Consider the following 27,637-nt stretch of genomic DNA (forward strand, 5'->3'; position numbering starts at 1 on the left):
AAATCATTTAGGAAAGGAAACATTAAAGGAAAAAATAATTTGGGAATTGCCACTAAAGTAGCACTGGGTCTTTATGGGTTAGATTAAAATAAGTAAAGTGAGATGAGGTGCGTTCACTGAGTCTGAACCAGCAAATAGACACATCCTGTATATCATTAGCCTCTTAGCATAATTGCCTATGTCATATTTTTGTGATATAAAATTGTGTTATAAAATAAAATTAATCAGCAATGGTAGAAGAGTCACATAGAGATTACAATTTGGTAAAACTCACCTTTAATTTAAACTTTAATGAACATGATCAGCAAATTAAACATAGGAAAATGCCTGATTTTCACTGAAAAAAATGCCAAATACAGAGGATAATACTGTATTATAGTGATAAATCACTCAGAAAAGGAAACATTAAAAGAAAAAATAATTTGGGAATTGCCACTAAAGTAGCACTGGATCTTTATTTATTTTAATCTAACCCATAAAGTGAGATGAGGTGCGTTTGCTGAGTCTGAACCAGCAAATAGACACATCCTGTATATCATTAGCCTCTTAGCATAATTGCCCATGTCATATTTTTGGCCAAATTGTGATATAAAATAAAACTAATCAGCAGTCTTAGGACAATAAAGCCACATAAAGGTCACAATTTGGCAAAAAATATGACTTAGGCATTTATCCTATGAGACTAACAATATTTATGTCTTCTTACATCTGTCTTATTCCTATTTTTCATCCTGTTTTGACTCAGAAAACACCTTTTTTCTAAACTTACTTCTCTCACACCCACTTAAAAGCGTCTCTAATACCCAAAACATCCATTGTTGTGTGTGTTTATTTACGTTTTTTTTTTTTTTTCCGCTGAGCTGCTTCTGCGTGTCGACTCTAACAGGATTAAACCGTTGCATCCTAACACCCTGCGCCTCACATCACCTTACATTCACCTACAGACCGACCCCTCCCCCTCTCTCTGCAGGTTCTACAGCCCGGACACCCCGACTTCATGCTTCAAGATGCACGGGCTGTGATACGATTGTAAAAGAGGCCGTGTCTCCTGCCAGATGCTTTGTGGACATTAAACATGACCGCTCGATCAATAGAAAGTGACTTACAGCCCATGACCTACATCAGATGGAGGAGCGGCGGCCGTCCAGCAGTGACACGCTACTTCCTGTTACTTCATTCTCTTAAAAGGATCAATAGTCTTTGTTCCCAGACCGACAAAGAAACACTAATAAAGGAAACATGAATAGGCCATTGGTGACTGTTCCTATCTACAATCAGCACCTGACACAAATAAAAGAAGCAAACAAACATAAATGAGCTTAAAATAGTTGAGTTTTTATGTTGTAAATAGTGGCTCATTTTATTAAAAGTCAAAGGGATCATTTGGAGACACAGATGATCACCTCCAGGTAATAAGAAGGTTGTGTTTTATCTGCATTAGTCTGTTTTTACTCTTAACCCTCAGGGCAGTGCTTCCCAACCTTTTTTGGCTCGTGACCTCATTTTTTTTTTTAAACTGCAGACTAAAAACTAGTGTCTTTAAACTCCACAAGCTCCTTTTACAGAGAAATCCATAACAATAAAAAAGTTTGTAAAAAGTGGCAGCGTGTTGGATTAACCCATAAAGACCCAAACAGACACCGATGACCAAAAACATCTACTGATCTGAACTGTTTAATACCTGCTGATCCACTAATCTTATCAATACATGCAAATAATTTATGTAAAATGCAGTTATTTATCTTTTCATGGTCATCAGATATGACCCATTTGGACGTTCAGAGGCTCTGTAGTTACCATGGAAACACTGTCATCTTCTTCAACATTGATTCACCAGTGAAACCCACGGAATTGGATCAATGACAGTGGATGGACACACTGGATTTATGTTTAGATAATGATATATTTGTTGGAAAAAATAACTTTTTTTTTTTTTTTTTTACAGTTTTCACAAATTTCTGGCGACCCCAGACATTCAAAACACAGACTTTTTTTTTTGCCAAAATTAATTTGTTTCTGATCATGTAATAGTTTGCTATACTATGTTGCAAATAAACGTTAATTTTAGAGGACATTTAGTCTATATAATGTATATTATTATGGGCGGAGGCAGAAAAGCCAGGTGTAGATTACTGCACAAAGTGAGAATTTGATTTTCCTTGGTCAGAATATGTACAGTCGGTCCAGCTTGGACTTACAAGGCTGACAATTAATACTGAACAAACAAGAATTCAAACTATGAATTATGAAAGAGCTGCAGCATCAGAAACTGACCACAATGAACATTTGACAGATAAACAGAACCACAGTGCTTCAGTTTCAGACTCACAGTTTGTCTTTTATGCATTGTAATTGTCTCTGTCAACTCACCATATATTTTTTTATTAGTAATTTTTTTTTTTTTTTTTTTAAATCAATTACTAGAAATTTCAGGCGACCTCACATGGGGTCCCGACCCCAAGGTTGAAAAACACTGCCTTAGGGGTCTGAGCCTATTTTGGCCGTTTTTGAGTACTTTTGATTTTGCCTTTATATACTATGTAATGAAATGTTTACTACACCTGTGTTTGGTATTTTTTTTTCAGCACAACTTCATCTATCTCATCTGCCTATTATTATTATTTTTTTTTTACTTTAACCTACTGTATCAACATAAAAGGCCAAAAAACACACAAAAAATATAAAATCCAATTTGAAAAATCTGTCTGTCTGTCAGTATTCTCTGAAGTATCGTGGACCAAATCTGTGGAATAATCTACAACCTGAACTTCAATCAGCATCTTCTTTATCATTGTTTAAAAAGCATCTGAAAAGGACTTTAACTCATGAAAAAATGTAAGGCTGTGTATCATTTGGTTTGTATTTGATGATTACCTCCACCAAGGAGGTTATGTTTTTGCCAGGGTTTGTTTGTCTGTTTGTTTGTTTGTTTGTCTGTTTGTCTGTCCATTAGTGTGCAACATAACTCAAAAAGTTATGGACAGATTTGGATGAAATTTTCAGGGTTTGTTGGAAATGGGATAAGGAAGAAATGATTAAATTTTGGTGGTGATCGGGGGTGGGGGGGCCCACGGGGGGGCCCATTTCCAACAAACTTCTGAAAATTTCATCAAAATCTGTCCATAACTTTTTGAGTTATGTTGCACACTAACGGACAGACAAACAGACAAACAAACAAACAAACAAACCCTGGCAAAAACATAACCTCCTTGGCGTGGGGGGGGCCCACAGGGGGGGCCACTGATCAGCCTTGGTGGAGGTCTGCGCTCTCTGAGTGCTTCTAGTTTGTAATGTGATGTGCATTTTTATTGTTTTTACTTTAGTTTATTAATTCAGTTATATTGTATTATTACTTCTTTTTTCTTTCTTTTTTTTCTTGTGTATTGTTCATTTCCGGGGAGGTATTCATATAAGTCTTCTTTGGCTTCCAACCTCTCCTGCACAATGATGTTACTCGTTTGAATGTTGTTGTTTTTTTTTTATTTTTACCTCCGCCAAGGAGGTTATGTTTTTGCCAGGGTTTGTTTGTTTGTTTGTCTGTTTGTTTGTCTGTCCGTTAGTGTGCAACATAACTCAAAAAGTTATGGACAGATTTGGATGAAATTTTCAGGGTTTGTTGGAAATGGGATAAGGAAGAAATGATTAAATTTTGGTGGTGATCGGGGGTGGGGGGGCCCACGGGGGGCGCCACTGATCAGCCTTGGCGGAGGTCTGCGCTCTCCGAGTGCTTCTAGTCTCTTGCTGTTTTATGATGTGCAAATAAATAAATAAATAAATAAATGTATATAATTTATTGCATAAATAACACAAAGATGGTTAATGAACCTTTTCAAAGACTTTAAAAGTGAATATTGGTTCCAAATATTAGGTATATAAAATTAAAATTGTAATAAATTAAAACTATACTCAAATATTTGACATAAAAGCATATGTGTACATAGGCGTTTTCTCTGGTTTTCTTACCCCTCCCCCCACTGCCCCCCTCCCGGTCCTCCCGGTTTCTGTATCTGGTTCAGGTGGGGGTCGTCTTCACCCTTACCTTTAATGCTAATGCACTCTGTGAATTAGAATCCGCAGATTCAGACAGTTTTTTTCATTTTGAAAAAGGACCAAAAAATGACAAAGATATGGTCAGAAATATAACACCCCCCCCCCACCTTATTTTCATATTTTTATTCACGTTTGTTTGCTCCAGTTTCAAAACGTCATATCTCCGGTTGTATTTGCTCTATCACCATCAAATAAAAAGTGGGAGAGTATTTTAGGTCCGCACTTTCGAATGCAATGCCCAGTGGTGTAGGTGACCGACTTCCAATGCTATGACGTGTTGAAAATATCATGTGATTCAGTCACAGAGCCCTAAGGGTTAATTTATTTTGGGTGAAGTATTGATGTTTTCATGTGCATTAATATTCTAGTTTCTCCCTAATTCCAAAAAATAAGACCAATATCTGTGTATGTCAGCGTCATGTTCTATGTGAATCAATCCCCAGTTGGATTTATGAGGTTGTCAGGTTCTGTTCTATGTTCCAGTAACAGAAGGATGGTGGGTATCTTCAATTTCTGGTGTTTTTGCTCATGATTTTGCAGCTTTAAAGGGCTCATATTTCTCCAAACCCACTTTTATTAGTCTGTGGTTCATTTATTTGTGTATTTGGACCCTAATAGTTCATACAGTTTGAATTTGAACCCTCCAGGTGCTGCAAAACTATTTTTATGTTCATTTTGGCAAAAATTGAGTGGATTTCTACGACCTGTTTTAATTCCTTCTTAATTTGTTACGTTTTATAGGTAGTTACATCACGACATTTGCACATATAAGGTCTAGACTTCAGACGAAAATTTCTCTGACTACGACATAATTGTTTGTCAGCAGCAGCGGTTGTAGAAAAAACTGAAAAAATATGTCCAAACTTGAAGCTAATTACATAAAATGTTCAGTTGTTGGTTGTATTAACGAATTCAAGTGGCTGAACGGGACAGAAAGCACGGTCGACAACCTGGAGGGGGCGGGGTCATGTGCATTCAAAGGGCCAGCGCTCAAAATGACCTTTTTTGTGTCATTACTCAGAAATATAGTTTTTTTGTTTGTTTGTTTTTTTTACACCAATTTTATTTTATTTTTTCACATGTATTTGGTAGGATTAGTGGTTTAGAAGTTATTAAACATTTTAGATCAGTAGATGGTTCTGATCATTGGTGGTTGTTTGTGTCTTTATGGGTTAAATCCAAGCTATCATTCTTTTTGTTTTTTCCCTTTACTCAGAAATATTGTTGAAGATGGACCTGTGGAGTTGAATTAATGAAGAATTCAGACGCTAGCAGAGCATTTACAATTTATGTAGACCACAGGGAAATTTTTGGAAAATGAAGAATTCCATTTAAAAAAGCAAAATATCACTCCTTTAAAGTTTAAAATACTTTCTGAAAATAATCATACAAAACTTGCTGTAGCTGAGTTAGTATTTAACAGACGTCTATTTACCTGCAACACAGACGAGAGATTAACAGGAACATTTATTTGCATCTGTTTCTCCTCCTACACTGGGCTGATCCCATTTGTTTTTCCAGTGAAACAAAAAAAGAAGCTAAATCTGTCTCTAAAAGCAGCACCTTTCTGATTACACTAATCTAATCCTTTGTTAATCTCGAAACCTACTAATTAGTCTTTGTCTTGTCTTTGTTTCCTGATCTTGAGTTTCTATCTTTTTTTAAATCCGCATTAGTCACAAACGTCTGACAGGAAGTGTGCCGTTTGTGCAGACACATAAAGAGCAACCCAGCTGCCTCACTGCCCTTCCCTGACATAAATAATTTAATCAATAGGTCTAAATGTAGGTCTGAACATGGCACTGGGTGGATGGATGGACAGAGAAAGGAGAGGTGGATGGAGTCTAGAGGGAGGAGGAGGAGGAGGTGTGGGTTACATCAACGACCTCTACTTTTACAGAAGTGTTATTGAATTCGGCGTTTATGACACACAAAAGGTGCAAACCTCGCATCTTTTTCAATCAAAACAACAAATAACAGCCAAGCTCCACATGTCAAGTCTTAATTTACTTCCTTTTTTCTTTCTTTCTTAACACTTTCGACATCCAGGAGCTCGGTTCGAGATGTACCCGACAGGTGTAAGTGCATCATTCAGAAACGAAGAAAAGGCCTCTTGACACACGATGAAACAGCGATAGATCATCGTCTGAGGGGGTGGAAAGAGGGAGGTTGAAAGATGGATAGAGCTTTTAGGTAATGGAAAACACTCTGCTTCTGTGGGCGTGAGAGGAGTGGCTAGAGATTTCCAAGCAGCAGTGAGTTTCTCACCCAGAGTTAGAGGAGTGACTCACCACAGCGAAGGACGGCGGGTCGCACGATACGACACCGAGACGACGAAAAAGACACGGGTCGATGGAAATTTTACGCTTAAATAAAGACCTAAGACCTTTTATGTCTTTACAGTTGCAGAAAAATTTATTAAACCATGAAAAGTCATCATGGATGCAGGATTGGGAAAACTGTCAATATATTCAACATCTGTTTCGGTAGTCGCTTTTCCATCGGACATATGCGCAAAACTTTGATATTTACTAAATGTCGAAAAACAGAAGTGCGTAAGTCAGTGAGATGTCAATAGAAGTCATTCCATAAACATGTTGATGAACATACAGTCACGGAAAAAAATGATTAGACCATCAAAAGTCATCAAAAACAATGGTTATGCAATCCAGTCCTAACTCCTGTGTGTGTCATGTGACTAAAACAGACAGAAAAGAAAACATGGAATGTCTAAAAGCACTGTTTTTGTCAGTACAATGAAATAGATACTGATACAGGGTGGGGAAGCAAAATTTACAATGAACATTTAGTTGTTTTTTCTCAGCAGGCACTACGTCAGTTGTTTTGAAACCAAACATATATTGATGTCATAATCATACCTAACACTATTATCCATACCTTTTCAGAAACTTGAAGCAAATAATCATATATTTACTGATATACTGTGTGAAAACTATGAATGAAATATTTAAAAATGCTGCTAATCTGATGTTTTGTCACATTTTAACATACTCTAATATAAGTTATTACTAATTTATATCATAGAGATAATATGCAAAAAAAACCAAAAACTTTTTGTTTAAAAAAACCTGTTATTTACAGTCTCATAATAATAACAAGGAATTGATTTACTGTCAAACATGCTCCGCAGATCAAGTTTATCTAGAACAGCAAAGTGTCAGTAATAGTATGAATTACAATGTATGGGATGATGCATTTAAGCGTCCACTGTGTTGGCTGATATGGAACTAAAACAACAAAACCCATGAATACAGGGTGGGGAAGCAAAATTTACAATGAACATTTAGTTGTTTTTTCTCAGCAGGTACTACGTCAATTGTTTTGAAACCAAACATATATTGATGTCATAATCATACCTAACACTATTATCCATACCTTTTCAGAAACTTTTGCCCATATGAGTAATCAGGAAAGCAAACGTCAAAGAGTGTGTGATTTGCTGAATGCACTCGTCACACCAAAGGAGATTTCAAAAATAGTTGGAGTGTCCATAAAGACTGTTTATAATGTAAAGAAGAGAATGACTATGAGCAAAACTATTACGAGAAAGTCTGGAAGATACTATTAAAGAAGAATGGGAGAAGTTGTCACCTGAATATTTGAGGAACACTTGCGCAAGTTTCAGGAAGCGTGTGAAGGCAGTTATTGAGAAAGAAGGAGGACACATAGAATAAAAACATTTTCTATTATGTCAGTTTTCTTGTGGCAAATAAATTCTCATGACTTTCAATAAACTAATTGGTCATACACTGTCCTTCAATCCCTGCCTCAAAATATTGTAAATTTTGCTTCCCCACCCTGTATAAGATCTGAAGTGATTTTGGTTATCATCAAGAAAACATGTTAAATGGATAGATATCAGCTCTGAAATTAACCCTTTCATGCATAGGTCACTACAGTGGACAGTTCTTCTCCAGCTGTTCTCTTGTATATTCATGGGTTTTGTTGTTTTAGTTCCATATCAGCCAACACAGTGGACACTTATGCAGCATCCCATACACTGACATTCATACCATTACTGTAACTTTGCTGTTCTTGATAAACCTGATCTGCAGTAACATGTTTAAGTGTAAATCAATTGTTATTTGTTAGACAAGAAGGTTTTTTTTTTGCATATTATCTCCACGAAGTGAGTAATTACTAGCATTAGAATATGTTAAAATGTGAGAAGACACCAGATTAGCAGCATTAAAAATGTTTTTATTTCATTGTTTTCATATTACTTTCTGATATTGGGTTTTAAACACGTTTTTTTACTTCAAAAATTAAATGCGTGATATTTTTGTAACTCCATAGAAAAAAAAAAACTCGATCGCATTGTTTTTTTCATGCCTACGGAGGAATAAAAACACTGAAGAAAAAAATCTTGACTAAGGTTCTCACAATTCATGCATGAAAGGGTTAAACTACTATGAGCTATTTCTGTTGGTGTCATTATATTTGTCCAAACAAATGGACCTTTAGTTGGACCAGGAATTAAAATGAACAAGAAACTGAAGAAAACAAGGGGTGGTCTAATAATTTTTTTAAGTGACTGTATGTGGATGGATTCTGACATGATGGCGTCTGAATATATCCTTGAATGACCACCAGCCCCAGTCTAATAGACAATACTCAGTGTAATAATGACACACATGCACCTTGTTGTTAATTTTACCTTGTATATGTCCCTTTATTACCTGTGTATATCCTTATTTGTCGTACATTTTTCTTATCTGTAGTATAGAGTTAGCTTTTTGTATATTTTAGTAATAATAATAATAACAACAATAATAATAATAATAATAATGATAATAATAATAATAATGGATTAGATTTATATAGCTTTTTTCTATGAATGCATACTCAAAGTAGTATTTTAGTAACATTTGTATATTTAATATTTTATATATTTCCAATATTTTTCATTGCTTTGCTTAGTCTTTCTGCATTTTAACTGTTTGCTGCAAAACAGATTTTCACTGTTCCTGTAACAATGGCATTAAAGATATTTTCTATTCTATTCTATACAGTGACAGGAAAAACTATGTGAACACTTTGAAATTTTCTACTTTTCTGCATGGATTGGTCATAAAATATCTGATCGGTGAGATACGGTTCACATGAGCATATGTTTCTTATGAACAGTGAACTCAAAAGATTTAAGTATTTTTATTTAAAAAAAAAAAAAAAGAAAAAGTAACTCCATGTATGACTCAAATCTCACTTCATTGATAAGGTTTAGGTTTGTAAATTCCTGACTCTAATTTTTTTTTTTTTTTGGGGGGGGGGGTCATTAGTCTAATAGTTCACTTACTTTTTCCAGCAGCACTGTGAGTGTTTAGTAGCTGAGCTCAATAAAGACATGATATACGTGTGGTATTAGGTTAAGAACATCCTGCTTGTCTGTACTGGTGACTTTGATGCAGGTCAGATCACATTTTATGATCAATTCTTGCAGAAAAGTAGGAAATTTCAAAGAGCTCACATACACACCATATGGACAAAAGTATGTGGACATGTTGAATTCAGGTGTTTCTTTTCTAACAGCGGTCTGGGAAACAAAACAATAATGACTAATGTCAGAATATAGTTTTATATTGGAATAAATATCATTGCATTGGTTAGTTTGCTTTAAATTGGTATCTTTGCTTCCAAAATGCCTCAGAGATGGTTTTGACTTCATTTTTCTCAACACTGATTTTGGTTTTTTTTTTTCATCCGTGACTATGATTTTAAATGTTCTACCTCTAAATTTCTACAATATTTTTCATACTCTAATTGTAAATAATAATTTTTGAAAACAACTAACCATATACTTTCTTCACATCTCTCTTAGGAAGAAAAATCTCCCATTAAACTTTAAGGAAATATTGATGTTTTCATCTCAAATCTTCATGAACAGGACATCTTACAGCTGTAGACATGATGTGTCCCAATACTTTTATTCATATAGTGTATTTATTCTTGTTACTATATATAACTAAAAGTGATCTATCTGCACTCTTCTCTTTTATTTTATTTTATTTTAATTGATTATTATATATTTGTTTTATTGATTATGTTTTAATTGTAATTGTGTGTTTTTAATCTGTCTCTTTTCCATTTTTGTAAAGCACTGTGAATTGCCCTGTGTATGAATTATGCTATACAAATAAATTTGCCTTGCCTTGCCTAATAGGATGGAATTACAGGTATATAGAACAAAATTGTGGGAGTTTGTTGGAATTGTTGGCTTTATGACACTGATGCAGACTAAACCACCATCCTGGATGTCAGTGGCTGGAGTCAGTCTTCTTCACTTGTTGGACACGTCAGCCACTCACCAGTACAGATGTTCCTCCACCATCTTGGTGACGGCTCTGGACACGGCTCTCTCCTGCGGCGTCAGGTTCTTGTTGAGGTTGACCCCCAGCTTCTCCTCCAGAAAGTCTACAATGAACTCCGACCCCGACGCCTGTTGGTGGTTGTACTCGATCCAGGGCATCTTACCCTGTGGCGACAGCTTCCCATCGAAGTAGTTCTGCAGAGGCAAACACGTAAGAAAGGTTTAAATCAGGGCTGTCAAACTCATTTTAGTTCAGGGGCCACATTCAGCTGTTAAACGGATCGTATTAAATGGGAGTTGAATGTGACTTTAAATTTTACAATGTCAAGTGAATATCATACATCATGCATCATGAACCAAAACGGAGGAGAGGAAAAGTAACATCATTAGTTGTCTGCTTCATCTTTACATTACAAAGTTGTTTTACTTGAGTCTTTTTATTTTTGCAAGTCTTAGGTTATATTCTGAGTTTTATTTTCCAACTGTATCTTGTATTTTTATTTTCAGAGGTACTGAACAGTCAGGTTTGATTCGTGTGTGTGTGTGTGTGGTTTTGACTGAACTAACACCTGCCTGCGATGAACTCAGAGCAGAGGTCATATTCAACCTAAAAGATCTAATTTTACATCTTTAGAGGGTAGTTGTGGTAAAGAGAGCATAGAGCAGAAAAACCAGAATACGAACTAGGGGATTTTTGTGGTCAAGACATGCTAGCTTAACAGTGCCGGTGCTAAGCCAAAGCGGTGCACGTGCAAAAGCATGTGCTTTTCTTAGAATTAGCTTATGGAGTGACTGACATGTTCTGCCCAGTAACTACCATTAGCCAATAATAAGCCTACGACAAATGATGTCATTGAATAATGGGAGTCTCCAAGAGTCACTAAAGACTATGAAAAGTAACAAAGGAAACTCTTATTGTGGGCGGGCCTTTTTTGCTTTTTCTCTCTGTAACGAAATGTGTGTTTGATGCTAGATTCTTTTTTTTTTTTCAACTTTCGCCTGAAGCAATAAACAAAGCTAGTGTTTTAACTTTTTAAATCTCAACCTTGCCTTTTGGTGAATTTTTTCTTCATTCTCCTGTTATGTTTCTCCGACACTGACTTCAAGTGGTAAGTCTTTTACCATATAAATGAACCCCCATCTCCCAGCAGTTTGGGTTTTTCACCCTAGCCCATCAAACTTCACTGGACATCTGAGCAGATAAAGAAACACCGATTTTGTACTTTGCATCATGTAGATGTTTCCAGTAATCTGCAAAGTTACTCTTCCGGTGGAACAATAATGGAAAATTTTGGAACAACGATCCATTTAACTCACATAATTGTAGTTTTATGAGATTCTTGAGTCTACGTGTTTTTTCACAGCTAAATTTGATCTGCAGTGGGCTGAACCAGTGAAATAATAACATAATAATATATAAATAATGTCAACTCCAAACTTTCCTGTATGTTTTAGTGTAAAAAAGTAAAATTACATTAAGAAAATGTTTACATCTGCAAACTATCTTTTCAAAAGATGTGAATAACATGAGCAAACTAAAAAAATAAGTGTCATTTTAACAATATTCTGCCTCAGTTTGTCATTTATACATGTACATTATAACTTACAGATCACAGTGGATCTACAAATACACCAAATATTTAATATCAGGCAGAATCTTGTTAAAATTGTACGTACTTCTCTTAAGACATTTCAGGTTGTTCATATTTGTTCAGGTTATTCACATTTTTGCGAAATTACACTTTGTTTTAGTGTAAATACATGAAAAATTTTACATTTACAAAAGAGAAAAATTTGGTGTTTATGATAGTATTTGACTGGTCCTGCCCACTTGAGATTGAATTAGTCTGAATGTGGAACCTGAACTAAAAGGATTGTTATTATTTTCAGTGTAATTTTTGCATTTCACAAATTCTTTCTAAGGGCCGGACTGGACCCTTTGGCGGGCCGGATTTGGCCCCCGAGCCGCATGTTTGAAACCTGTGGTTTAAATACCTCAAAATTTAAAAACCTCATTAAGTTATACTTCCTCCCACTCCTTTTCGAATGTGCAAATGAAGTCATGTATATGTATAGGTTTCGTTTTTGTTTTGTTTTCTTCCATGACTTCTTACTACCTGTTTTATTTCTAAGGACGAAGTAAAATTTCTTTGTCTTGTTGCATATTTGAAATAAACTAAACTAAAAAAACACAAAAATTATATGTTTTTTGTATTCCAGACTGTGTATTCCAGCCTCAGATGTGATGGTGTTTCAGGTGTTAAATTCTGCGTCTGACCTGGTAGGGCAGATCCACCATGCGCAGGTACGTCTCTATTTTGAGGCAGAAGGGCGAGAGGCTGGGAACACCGTTCTTTGGCCTGGAGAACTGGTGGAGGATGATGGCATCTTTAGAATCCAACTCCTGTTCTTTCCTATAAGAGACAGAGAAAATCAAATATTAAAAAACAGGATCATGAGTTCTGTAGTCCAACAGCATATTTAAAGACATTAATTGATAAATAAAAAAAGTGGTAATAACATTTGCTTAGTTTTTTGTTTGTTTTTTTTGTTCAAAGTGATTTTTATTACATATCGAGTCAGAGAAAAGCATAATACAGTCATTGTTTTTTTTGTTTGTTACCCCAAACCCATGAACATTCCCACCCTGTTGCACCCCGCCCCCCCCAAAAAAAAAGAACATAATTACAATAGTAATAATAATAAATAAATAAATAAAGAACACAGATATTAGTCACAGACTTGTATTAATAAGACTACTGTGGAATAAGTGAACAAGTGGAATAAGTCAGTCTACCTCTTTTATGTGATTCAGAACAGGTTGCCAGGTACTGAAAAACTTATTGGCATCATCCTCTTGTAGAATACACTGGTCTACAATTTTTTAGAAATGATTTGCTTCAGAGATTAAATGTGCTAAATGTTATGTATTTTAATAAGATCAATTGGAAAATAAATGACAAAAGTGCCGGTTTGCTGATGTTTTCAAGGTATATGATTAAGTGTTATTACACATATACATTGGTTTATGTACATTTATTTAATAGTTTTATAAATCTTCCACTAAATAGAACCTGTAAAGTGAATGTATTCTAATGTGCAGACAGTGTTTTGAAGTAGATCTTGTAGCTCTGAGACAAATATTCCTTTTGAGTCAAACCCATTCTCTCGATAATTCTTGAATTTCACATTTTGACCCAAGGCTGTATCTTGGAAAGTTCAGCCAACCAGCATTTTTGACTTGATTTTTCTTTATCGGTGACTCTCATGTGGTAAAATTTCATTACTTTTATTCTGGAAGCATTTTCCTTGTAGACCAGTGATATCTGATTTTTTCCAATGTTAAATGATGTAAAAGATCCATAAACCAAGATTTAAATGTTGGAGATTGTTTATCTTTCCATTTTAGTAGTATTAGTCTACGAGCTACATGAGTGGTGAAGGCAATTAGATTTTTTGATTTTTGGTTAAAATGAAAAGAATGTGATGTAATGCCAAATATTGCCATTGTTGCCTCAGGTTCAATATCAGACCCTGTTACATCAGAAAGAAATCTAAATATAGACTGACAAAAGTTTTTCAGTTTTGAACAAAACCAGAACATATGAGACAGCATGGCCGGTTCAGCTTCACAACGATCACAAGTAGGATTCAAGTCCGATTTAATTTTTAACTTCACTTTAGACCAGTGCAGTCTGTGAACCACTCTGAACTGAATGACTGTCTTAAACAGATTGAGGATGAATGAATGCTGTGAAGTATAGATTGTCATTCGTCTTCAGAAAACTCTGTGGCCAATTTTTTCTCCCATTGTCTTTGAACACATGCCAAGAATTCCAAATAAGAGGAACTGATTACAGTGTATATTTTGCCAATACAAGAACATTTGCTTTTGAGGAATTATTTCAGTGGTTTCCAATCTTTTTTGCCCCATGACCCCATTTTAACATCACAAATTTCTGGTGACCCCAGACATTCAAAACACAGACTTTTTTTTTTTTTGCTAAAATTAATTTGTTTTTGATCATGTAATAGTTTGCTATACTATGTTGCAATTAATTTTAGAGGACATTTAGTCTATATAATGTATATTATTATGGACGGAGGCAGTAAATCCAGGTGTAGATTACTGCACAAAGGGAGAATTTTATTTTCCTTGATCAGGATATGTACAGTCAGTCCAGCTTGGATTTACAAGGCTGACAATTAATACTGAACAAACAAGAACTCAAACTATGAATTATGAAAGAGCTGCAGCATCTGAAACTGACCACAATGAACATTTGACAGATAAACAGAACCACAGTGCTGCAGTTTCAGACTCACAGTTTGTCTTTTATGTATTGGGATTGTCTCTCTCAACTCACCATTTATTTTTTATTTGTAAGATTTTATTTTTTATTTTTATCAATTCCTAGAAATTTCAGGCGACCCCATTTGAATTCCAGGCGACCTCACATGGGGTCCCGACCCCAAGGTTGAAAAACGCTGAATTATTTCATCAAGTGACTGACAGAAAACCACATGTAAACACACTTAAGGAAACAAAAGTGACTCAGAATTAACACTTTTACATTTTCTTTGATGGATTTCCTCTCTTTGTGGATGCGTTTCATGAAATGATCAGCGTCAAACAGCTGACTCTGCAACTACAAACACACTGGAAACCTTTCTATTTTTACCTCTGTGTGTTCAAAAGCAGGAAAAATAGGCCAAAGAGCATCGATGCAGCAGCAATGGTCGTTAACCTCTTTAGCCCCATCAGCCCGCCCACGGGCCAAAAAATTATATTAATATTCATCTACTATAAAAATATAATAAATCAGGACAATGAATTTTTTTTTTTCAACTTTTGCTCAAAGTTTAGACCCTAATGTTAATAAAAGTACATCAAAAGTGTATTTTAGTGCAAACTTTAATGTTCAAACATGATTTTTAATCTTTGCGGGGTGAAATATATGGTATTAAAAAATCTCTGACACGAGCAATTAATTTATGCATATCATCATCAATCCAGCCGAAAAAAAAACAGGCGAGGATAAAAAATTCCAGTTTCTCTTTTAGTTTGTTACAGTTTACTCAGGCATAGTAATAGATACAATGTTTTAGACAATGGGAATAGATTCTGTGAGGTCTCTAAATGTCCATAGACACCAAGAACATCCATATGAACCTTATTATTGTGAAGTAATTCTTCATTTACTTTGGGTATGTCTTTTTAGGCGTTTTTCCCCTGAAAATATGGTCAGGGTTTAACAGGTTAATAAAGCTGTTAAACTGCCATTGAAGTGAAAGCGACTAAAGTTCCTAAATGTTTCTGGGTCAGCCGGTGCTGTGGGATACAGTAAACACCGAACATAGAACAGCAGGACTCGGTGACTCAGGATCCTCTCACCTGGAGTTTATTTTAGCACAGTGACCCCGTATCCCCGGAGGATGTTATTCTGTCTCTTTAACCCAGAAAAATACGGATTTAATTACAACGTCTCATGTGGCTTTACTTATTAACAGTAAAACAATAACTCTAAACTGAAATGAATGAAACATGGCCTTGTGAGGTCTATGGGTGGACAGAGAGCGGTTCATCTACCAACAAAGACCTGCAGTAACAGCGTTAAAATGAACAGAAATGGGTTTAGAGTCAATATGAGTCTCTGCGCTTCTTCTGTTTGATCTTATATTAACAGCGTGTGAGTTGTTTTACATTTATAACAGGTGTTCTGGAATATTTCAGGTTTTCTTTGACATGAGAAGAGCTGAGATATCAGAGAATTTCAGCTGGAAAAGGGTGTTTATGTGGAAAAAGCTGTTGATTCTTCGCTGCATCACAGTCTCCGCTGAGCAGAAGGATATTAACGGCATCTGTTAGAAGTTCAGCTGGTTATAAATGAGTGATTCAGTGAGTCATCTGTCTCTGAAGTTACAGTCAGAGGGAATGTTTGGGATGTGTGCTACTTCTAATAAAGCAAAAATGACTTTAGTGATGTTTTTTAACCCTTCCATGCGTGACACCCACCTTTGTGAACACACACACTGCAAAAATCTAAATCTTGTCTATTTTTCTCATTTCTAGTCCAAATATTTCATATTTGTTTTATATTTTGAGACATATTTATTTCCTTGCTTTGGACTGGTAAAATGTTTTTGCATCATTTCATCAGGTTTATATTTACCTATGTTTTGTACTTTCTGGATATGTAGTTTTGCACTTGGTTTTGTATTCATTTGGTACTATCTTTGAATGTATTTAGTTGGTTTGTCTGACTTTATACAGTATGATTTTATAGCTAGTTGTGTATGGCTAACCATTAAGGTTATTATTATTTAGAAGGGGGCAAGAAATATAAGATTTTCTTCATCCTGCTCCTTTTCAAGCATGGGTGTGTACATGTTTGTTTACTTGATGATTATTGAATGTTACTGATGAATTGCACAACCATGAAATAAATAAATAAATAAATAATAAAAAATAAACTATAAATGAAAACCACAATTCTTTCTCTTTGTCTTAGAGTAAAAAAAGTAAAATTAAACAAAAATGTTAACATTTACAATATTTCATCACATTTAAAATAAGACAGAATCACCTAAAGAGTAACTTTTCAGTGAGATATTATTTATAGAACTTAATTTATTTATAGACAATAGATCTTGAAAATTTTATTTCAAGAAATCTTACCAAGATAATTTTCACTTGTTCCAGTGGCAGAATTCTTTGTTTTAATTTAAAAAAAAAACATATTGAATTAAGCAAAAAAAAAAAATCTGCCAATGGAACATGTAAAAATTATCTAAGATTTTCCAGATCTATTGTCTATAAATAAGCTCTTATATCTCACTGAAAAGTTACTCTGTAGGTGATTATGTCTTATTTTAAGTGTGATGAGATATTTGGACTAGAAATGAAAAAAATACACTTCGTAAGATTTTGATTTTTGCAGTGCAGTTGAAGCTGACTTTCCAAAGGGTTTTAAAGGTAATATTCTCCAAACCACATGGGGGCAGTCTCTATAGACCCTAAGCAATAGAATGAAAAAAGGAATCATCTTATTTTTAGAATCTGGACTGCTCTGTGATCTCATAAAGTTAACCTCCTAAGACCAAGCGATGGGTGTTCTGTCCAAAAAAACCAAAACAAAACAAAACAAAACTGTCCACCACAAAGGAAATCTGAAAAAACTGTTGCATCATGATGTTTCCAATATATGCAATTATTTACTTAAAAAAAGCCCAAACTTGTACTTTTCTGGGTCTCAGGAGGCTAAATATCTTTTTAATAAAACCATATTTTTTCGAAAATTCAAACTGCATTTTAACTTTCTAATATACTTCAGCTGTCCTAATCTGTTTATTATCTGTTATTTACATTATTAAGACTCTAAACAGATGTAATCTTATCATTAAGGCAGCAAAAGTAATGTGTTATGTTGTATAAACGAGAGGTGGGGGTGGGATTTAATACGTTTTCTTCTTTCCACTCCTTTTTTTTCATAATTCATGCATGAAAGGGTTAATGTTATAAAAGACATCTATTTAAGTACTTTAATGATTAATGCTTTCATTTGACAAATGAAACAGTGAATGACATTAGATTCAGTGAAACAGTGACAGAAATGGATGAAACTGCTTTAGAACCAGTGTCAGACCGAGTCAAAACCACAGACCCTGGGTCTTTTCATCTTCTGTTCCATCACCGGCCGCTGCTCTTCCACTTTGAATAATTTAATACAAATTTATCGAGTTGCTCCCACTATGTACATCAGTTTATCCTGCATTATTTTATGAATAATGTATTAAATGTTAAGACAAAATCACCACATGGATAACAGAGTTGAAAGTCTGTCATCAGATCTTCATCTTGTAACGTAATTGAATGAAATCTATTAAATGGAATTGATAAATAAAAACGTTCCGTGTTCAGTAAAAGGATTTTCCTCAAGGATTAAATGTTATGAAGCCCTGAAAAGTAAAAATGAATGAATTTATTTATTGATCTATTTTAGATTTTCAAATTGATTTAATGAAATGTTTCAATTTTCACATTTCTAATAAAGATAGCAGGACTTTGGTCGTTAAAAACAGTTTGATATGTTGACAAATAATGATGAAATCTTCAAGCTTTTTTGCTCTCTCTGTTGTGCAAAGATTATATTACAGGCATTAATATATTTATTATATTCAGAGGGTGTTCAAGCCCTCAAATTTGACACAATATACAAGGATTTCTAGAATAAGAAGAAAACATAAAACATAGTAGGACTAACACCAGCTCATTTTCTTCATATATTTAAGACACACAATTAGAGATGTCCGATAATATTTGCCCATCGATATTATCAGCCCGATATTGGCATAAAAATGTAATATCGGTGAATATCGTTATCGTTTTTTTTGCCTATCATGAAAACCGATAAAATAATGCCTTGATTTCGCCGGCATTTACCGACATGTAAATGAAGCATCGTTTGTAGCTGAAAGAAATGTGCAGTTTTCAAAATTGTACAGTAGAGTTGCCACACTGTAATAGACTCATGGAGGAAGGGAGAGAAAATAAATAAATATGGCATTTTTTCCACAACTGAAGTTGAAGTAGTTATTCTTTGCACAGACAGTGTTTACATTTTGAAAGCCTTGTTGCATTTGAGAATGCATCCAATGGGGCATCACAATAAAATTAGGCATGATGTGTTAATTCCATGACAGGAGATATGTGATGTTACCTAAAATTAGTTTAATATCCCACATATATCGGCAGCGGTATCGGTAGATATCGGAATTGGAAATTAAGCATTGGACAATATCGGCATATCGGACATCCCTACACACAGTCCTTATCTTGGTCCAAACTAATGTCTCCAGTAACTAAGTCACCAAAAGGAGTACAAACCCTTTCCACAAATATTATCTATGAGCTACAATCTTTGATCAACATCCTGGGTGATTCCTTCAAGTGGTTTCTGGAGGACGAGGAGGGGTGGGGGGGTAAAAACCATTGACGTGATCCAGGCCTTTACATTCCTCAAAAACAAACAAAGCATTAAAATAAGAATTTACTCTCAGCACCTCTATGCTCTTGTTCAGATTGAATGAATTTATTTCGAATGAACTTGTCTAAAAATTGAGAAAAAAAAAAAAAAAAATAATGTGTGTGTATATATATATATATATATATATATATATATACACACACACACACACACACACACACACACACACATATATATATATATATATTAAAAAATAAAAAAATAAAAAAATAATAATAGAAGCATCATCAAATCATAATATGAACAATTTCCAAAAAGGGGTGTGCAGAAGTATGTACTTTAAAAATTCCCACCCCTTTCTACTCACCCTGGTTTATATATTTATCTATTTACAACATAAATATTCATATACTACATAATTATCCATATCGATATATATACTACATAAATATCCATATTAATAAACACCCATAAAAATATATAAAACATACATTCTACATAAATATCCATGTTAACTTATAAAATTCCATATGTTTAGCCATTTTTATCCCTCATCTTCCATATACCTATTTAGAAATAGTTTTTTAAACCTCTTTTTAAATATATTTATTATCTATTTAAACATATAACAGACTTCACCTCTCATAAACCATTAAATCTATGTTGTTGTTGTTTTTTTGTTTGTTTTTTTTTACTGAGATGCTTGTTTCAACATAAACACATATGAGTATTAATGGGTGGTTTTCTCTCACACAGATATGTGATACGCACTGGTATATTTTTAACTATAAAGCCTTTACTGGAAAATTCCCATAATACCTGCCTCAGATAGTTTTCCAGACCTGCTCTAATGCTTTATGTTGGGTCTGATCTGCTTTTATTTTTAGTGCTTCTGACTCATGGAATGAAACAGATCAGCGTTTTCAAATCAATACACATTTTAGAAACATGACCTTAACCCTCCAACTGCATGAGTGCATTTTATTTCACCTTTCAGTCTTTTTTTTTACCTCTTTATTTCAGTTTATCTATTGAATTATCATCAGTAATCAATAGGTTTTTGCTATATATCACATATATCAGCAGATCATCTATGTCATATGGGTAAATAAATGACTTTCAACAATGGTAATGGCTGATATGTTTGTGTTGTGTTATATTTAAGGCTGTTTTTTGCAGTTTTTAAATTGGTTTTATGTTCATTCAAAGACAGTGTGTTAAAAAAAAACATAAGATCCACCTATTGCTGGTATAACAGGGGGATAAATAACAGGAAGTACAAGATAATTATGATGTAACTATGAATGTTAATGTTGCTGTGGTTGTATTACATTCAATAGTGACTGATGGTTTGATAGAAAGGAACTGAACAAATTTAAACTTAGCGTTATATAACAATGGAATGGGGGTGGGTATCAATAAGTTGTACTTCATCCCACTCCTTTTTGGGTAGATTTTATGGTATATGTTTGTGTAGGTATATGTGTAAATGTATAGGTATTTACTCACTTGTGAATATTGTACATTCATTATGTTCTTTTGCGTTTTTTTCCTTCCATAAATGCTCAAAATAAATGATCAATCAAGCTATAATTTAACAAAAAATATAAGTAAAACAAAAGAAAAAAAAGAATGTTGCATTTGTTTTGCATGTATTCAACCCCTGTCTTTGGTGAACATCTGATTCTACTACTCATTTACATTTGTTGTTTGTTTGTTTGTTTTTGTGACTCAGTGAGTTGTTTACCACAAATTTTTTCTTTGATGATGAAAAGAATATCAGCGTTGATGTTGGCTGTCATTGTTAATCATGATTTAGGCCAGTATTTAACAATTACCTCATTTTTAGTGTCTAATTCTAGTTCATTTCCATGTGAATTTTGGTGTGTTTCTCTTTCTCTTATTTTATTTTGTTTTTTTAAAAGTGTGATTAAAAATAAGGGTTTTTGTAAAAAAAAAGAAAAAAAAAGAAAAGAAAAGATATCTGTTGAATATTTTGTTGGTTGCTAGCAAGAAATTAATCACTACAAAATAGATGACAGACAAACTACCCACATTAGAAGATTGGATAGAGCTTGTTAAAGAAATTTCCCTGATGAAGAAACTCACATTTGCTTTGAGACTAGAACATGACAAGTTTGAGGAATGCTGGAACCATGGATGGACTTTTTGAACACTAAAAAGGAACAAGTCATCACACCCAGTGTTGTTTAGCTACTATATTAATGTCATTTGTATTTTTTTTTTTTTATCGATGTTTTTTGTTAAAAAAAAAGGGGGGGTGGGATCAAGAAGTGATAACATCGAAGATATACACAGAAAAACAATTGTACAGATGGATTGTTTTGTTCTTTTCTGAAAAGAAAAGCAAAGAAATATAGAAAACAACACTGTAAGATGTTATACATGCATGTGAATGTAAAACATGTAATTTCTCTATTATAAAATCAAATAAACCACAGCCCCCTTCCTTTATTCACTGGCTCAGAGGCTTTCTGTATTTCCACAAATTGGAAAAAATTAGAATGACACTTTATGCCTCCGCTGATAAATTTTCACAAATCTGGAATCCTTTGTTTTAACTATTCAGGAAAACAAATTTCCCCTTTGTTCCAGATTGACCTTTATGGTAATTTTTCCACCTGGTCCTCTTCTTTGTTTTTTGTATTCGGTAATGCACCTTGTGTAACACATAACGCGTCGATATTCTAAATGTGAACCTTTCAAGACCTTTTTTTTTGTTTGTTTAGAGCTTTTTTGGGGGCTTTTTTTTTTTGTTTTGTTTGTTTGTTTTTGTTAATGGAGAAGGTTAGTGTACTTGTTCTTGTTCTTGGGTTTGTTTGCATGTAAAAAAAAAAAGGAAATTGTGCAACAATTTATTTTCATTTGATGTCACATATGATATAGTGTTTGTATTGCCCACTTTCTAGAAAACTCCAAATAAACAAAGGTTGGAGAAAAAGAAATTAAATCAAATAAAAACTTGAATTACACTAAAAAAAAGGTCATACATTACTGATCTCTCCTGTACAATTAACCCTTTCATGCATACTGGTCACTACAGTGGACAGCTATTCTACAGCTGTTCTCTTGTATATTCATGGATTGTGTTGTTCTTTTCGGGGTTTTTTTCTTTTGTTTTTTTTTTTTTTACACATATCTTTATTAAAGTTTTAAGACACTACATATCTTTTCTGACATGAACTGGTAACATTATGTAGAGCTCTCCTGAGCATAAACCCCCAGAATCATAAGCCCTCCCCATAGTTTTCACACAATTTATCAGTAAATACATGTTTCTGTGCGTCAAAAATTAAACAAATGGTGTCCAATTGAGTGGACATTTTTGCAACTTCATGAAAAATAGGTTCATAAGAGGTTTTTTTTCATTATTGTTTTTTATGTTTTTTTTTATTATTATTATTATTTATTATTTTTTTTTCAGATGAAAATTTTCCATCGCATTGTGTTTTTCATGCCTAAAGAGGAATAAAAACACTCAGGACAAAATGTTGATAAAGGTTCTCATAATTCGTGCATGAAAGGGTTAAACACAAAATGACTGGTAGATTTATTGACTCACTCATTGATTATTTGACTATTTAAAGCTGTATTTCCTGTACTGTCGCTGTCCACTGTCTTGTGGTCCTGAAATGCCTCAGGTTTATAAGTCGCTGTCCACAGCCTCATGGTGCTGAAACCAGTCCCTGCGTCATGTGTCCGTCTGCTTCACGCACCCTCTTGCTTTTTCAGCCCCCCCTCTCCCACACGAACCACTTGAAGCCCCTCTCCAAACACAAGGAGCTGGCAGACGGGGACAGGGGGAGGAAAAGCGGTCTACTGTGGCAGAGCCAACACATCACATGGCCCGGACAGATGATGCCGGGAGGCTGCGGGGTCCAGCCTCAGCAGCCGGCACGTGATTCAGCAGCAGCGCTTCTGCACGAAAACGCAAGGTTACACAGATTATCATGGGGGGGGGGGAGGGTGAGTGAAAGCAGAAACTACCAGGCCACTGTTACAGGATGTACTTAGTCCGCGGAGCTGGCCTGCATGGCCCAAAAAATAATCCCCCATTGACAGGCACGCATTCACTGAAGCAACAATAGTCCTGTTAATCACCACACACACACACACACACACACTGATGCAGATGCAGAATAGTAGCAGCTGTTTGTCTCAGGGTTCATTAAAGGTCGGTGTGATGCGTTCAGGTGTTGGCACCAGAGTTGGCACACGAGCGAACGCGTGACTCGCCTTTTATTTATTTATTTATTTATTTATTTATTTTTTCATGATCTAGAGTCGTGTCCTTGGAAGGAGGAAAACAAGCACTGAAACCACAGAAACAACCGCGAGATTTTGCAGAGAAATGCCACCCACAGCAGGTTTTTCTCCGTGTATATGAGCTGTAATCAGCGTCTGGAGGGATTAATTAGACTGAAACAGATGGAGATGGAATAAAACAGGCGGAGGTTTACACACACAGCACAGCTCCTTCCTACCTGATGGCCAGCAGCTCGTGCAGTAGGTAGGCAGCAGCAGCCAGCAGGGCCCCCCCGGTGATGTACAGGGTCTTCTTCCACCAGGAGTCCGAGCCCAGGGCGGACATGATGCCTCCGTAGTCCTGCAAAGGGAAGGCGATGATGTACCCATACAAAGACTGCTGCTGGTCGGAGCCGCACAGCCCCAGAGGCAGGCTGTGGTTCCGCCCCAGCTCCACCACACACGGCCGGGAAGAGGCCAAGCCAGCCGCCCAGTACATCCTCCCCTCCGCCTCGGTTACAGCCTCCCCGGCTTCATCTACACCCCCGGGTCGGTTCTACGGCATGACGGCGCCCGATGCGTCCGGAACAGCGACAGGAGGAAACATCCCGACTCCCCCCCCTCCCCACGACGACGCACACCACCCTGCACGGTTTCCTTTGCAGGTTTTAGAAACAATCACCAAGTGTCTGGAAACACCACACGAAACTTCCGGTTGGACTTTCCAAAATAAAACCCCCAGTGGTCAATATTCAGATGCATGTGGCTCATTTCAGAATTGCACTTTTCACATGGAGAAAGAAAATAAAAACTGGGAGTGTTTTTTTTTTTTTTTTTTTTTCATGAAACTTTTGTATTTCATAAAACACACTTTAAATTTTAGTTTTCGAGTATTTGCTGAGCTTAAACCTCTAACACATTGTTTTTCAACCTTGGAGTCGCCTGGAATTCAAATGGGGTCACCTGAAATTTATAGTTTATTTATAATTGTTAAAAAAAAATAAATAAATAAAAATATATATATATATATATATATGTATGTATGTATATATATATATGTTGAGTTGAAAGAGCCAATTCCAATTCATATCAGACAAACTGTGAGTCTGAAACTGCAGTGCTGTTGTTCTGTTTATCTGTCAAATGTTCACTGTGGTCAGTTTCAGATGCTTTTACATTTATTTATTTATTTATTTATTTATTTATTTATTTATTTATTTATTTATAACACTCTCTCTTGCACTGACTCCTTGTGGAATTTAAAGTATTTTTACTATTGTGTTTTTACTACTGTTGTTTTTAAGTCTGTGATACTGTTGGAACCTGTCGATCTATCTATCTATCTATCTATCTATCTATCTATCTATCTGTATATATATATTGAGGTTAGATATCTCTTTTGCAAGGGAGACCTGGCCAAGGTAGCAGCCATACAAAGTCCAAATAACACAAAACACATACATGATAAACCAGTGGTTCCCAACCTTTTTTGTCTCGTGACCCCATTTTAACATCACAAAATTCTGGTGACCCTAGACATTCAAAATGGAGACTTTTTTTTTTTTTTTTTTTGCTAAAATTAATTTTTTTTGATCATCTAATAGTTTGCTATACTATGTTGCAAATAAATGTTAATTTTAGAGGACATTTAGTCTATATAATGTATATTATTATGGACGGAGGCAGTAAAGCCAAGTGTAGATTACTGCACAAAGAGAGAATTGGATTTTCCTTGGTCAGAATATGTACAGTCAGTCCAGCTGTGATTTACAAGGCTGACAATTAATACTGAACAAACAAGAACTCAAACTATGAATTAATTTTCTCTGTCAACTCATCACATTTTTTTTTACAAGTAAGTTTTTATTTTTATTTTTCTCAATTACTAGAAATTCCAGGCAACCCCAAGGATGAAAAACGCTGGCCTACAGAGTTAGCGTTGGCTGTCCTAATGTGGGAAGAGCTAACAAGACTACAGAATAGGTCACATGTTGCTGCTATCCAACATTTCATTGCTTGTTTACCATTGTCCTCAGGCTCACTGTGTCTGTCATCTGTAACTTCTGTTTTTATATATATATATATATACACACACACTTTTATTTTTTTACACATATGCAGAAAAAAAAAAAATCAGATTAACCTGTATACATGCTTGAAGACATCAGAGTATTGGGAAGAAATCCAGGTGAGAGTTAATCTGATTTCTCATCATCAGATTACTGCTGTTATCGGATAAAACCAATCAGATTATCCTGTTTACATGATCACTGGAATAATCTGATAACTCCAGAAATCAGTTAATGATCGGAGTATTGGTGTAGATGTAAACAGACTCAATGACAGCGGATGGAGACGATTGCTTCTACATTCAGTTAGTGAGACATTTTGCTGAAAAATTCACTTAACTTTTCTGTTGAACATCTACATGATCAGTAAATTAAATCTAGAAAATTCCTGAAAATGTAAAAATTCAAAGGATAACATTCTAACAAATGGTGACAAATCCCATAGATAAGATTAAATGTAAAGAAAATTTGCTTTGGAAGTCATTACAAAGATAGCTGTAGGTCTTTAAGGGTTAAACTTCTGTTGTTTTATCATCACTGGCTCCTTTTATTTAGATAAGGGGTGTCAAACTCATTTTCTTTCAGGGGCCACATTCACCCCAGTTTGATATCCAGTGGGCTGGACCAGTAAAATAATAACAGTGAAAAAAGTAAAATTACATTATGATAATATTTATAGCTACATAGTTTCCTCAAAAATCTGAATAACGTGAATAACTTGAAAGGTCTTAAGAAAAACAAGTGCAGTTTTAACAATATTCTGCATCGGTTTATCCGTTTATCATTTACACATGTGCATTACAACTTACATTACAATTACATATGTACATAATGTTGATAAAATTGCATTTACTTTTTTCATGACATTTCACGTTGTTCATATTCATACATTCATTCATTTTCTGAACCCGCTTTATCCTCACTAGGGTCACGGGGGTCGCTTGGAGCCTATCCCAGCTACATAGGGGCGAAGGCGGGGTACACCCTGGACAAGTCACCAGTTCATCACAGGGCTGAACACATAGAGACAAACAATCACTCTCACATTCACACCTATGGGCAATTTAGATTAACCAATTAACCTATTAGTGCATGTGTTTGGATGGTGAGAGGAGCCAGAGTACCCGGAGAGAACCCACGCAGACACAAGGAGAACATGCAAACTCCACACAGAAAGGAATCAAACCCAGGACCTTCTTGCTGTGAGGCACGAGTGATATCCACTGCACCACTGTGTCGCTCGTTGTTCATATTTCTTCAGGTTATTCACATTTTTTTGTAAAAGGATAGTTTGTTAATGTAAACATTTTCATGTAATTTTACTTTTTTTTTTTTTACACTAAAACAAAGATAAAATCTGCAGTTGTCATTATTTATAGTTTATTACGACAGTATTTTACTGGTCTGACCCAACTGAGATCTAATTGGTTCGTATGTGTATGTATGGAACCTGAAATAAAATGATTTTGACACTATTGATTGTTAATATCTTCAGTATAATTTTTGCATTTTACAAATTCATCAGATTGGAGCCTTTGGCAGACCGGATTTGGCCCACGGGCCGCATATTTGACACCTGTGACTTACATTATCCAACTTTTATTTCTGTTTTATTGCGGAAGCTTTGGAAACATCCGGTTTCCGTGCGTGAATCTCAGACACTTGACTCATGGCCTATTGTCTCCAGACCCACCCCGCCCTGACGAGCCCACGCATCCCAGAAAACCTAGTGGTTCTGTGTGATGTAAGAAACACAACCTGCTGGTGACCGCTTTACATCACATGAGGAAAACATGAGGAAAAACAACTCAGATGCACTCAGCTGCTCTGGGTCTGTTTTTTTTTTCTCTGTCTTAAATCTGACTCAGGCTGCAACACAGACACAATAACAAATCTGATCTAAATATATAACAGGGAATAAACTATATGATATACTC

At 35.1% G+C, this 27,637-nt stretch overlaps 1 protein-coding gene across 2 annotated transcripts in view; it reads right to left on the reverse strand.

Moving 5' to 3' along the window:
• Positions 1–27,637, reverse strand: part of faxcb (failed axon connections homolog, metaxin like GST domain containing b) — a 48,291-nt gene that overhangs the window by 20,337 nt on the left and 317 nt on the right. Inside the window, exons 2-4 of one of the 2 annotated variants that reach the window (XM_030157984.1) lie at positions 23,871–23,992; positions 12,657–12,792; positions 10,377–10,573 (exon numbers count right to left, since the gene is read on the reverse strand). In XM_030157984.1, the coding sequence (XP_030013844.1) occupies positions 10,377–10,573; positions 12,657–12,792; positions 23,871–23,992 (455 nt within the window). Of the gene's footprint in view, positions 1–10,376; positions 10,574–12,656; positions 12,793–23,870; positions 24,365–27,637 lie in introns of those variants that run through there. The other variant, XM_030157983.1, reaches the window with a different exon arrangement.

This window comes from Sphaeramia orbicularis, chromosome 16 (assembly GCF_902148855.1).
Source record: "Sphaeramia orbicularis chromosome 16, fSphaOr1.1, whole genome shotgun sequence".
Classification (NCBI taxonomy): Eukaryota; Metazoa; Chordata; class Actinopteri; order Kurtiformes; family Apogonidae; genus Sphaeramia; species Sphaeramia orbicularis.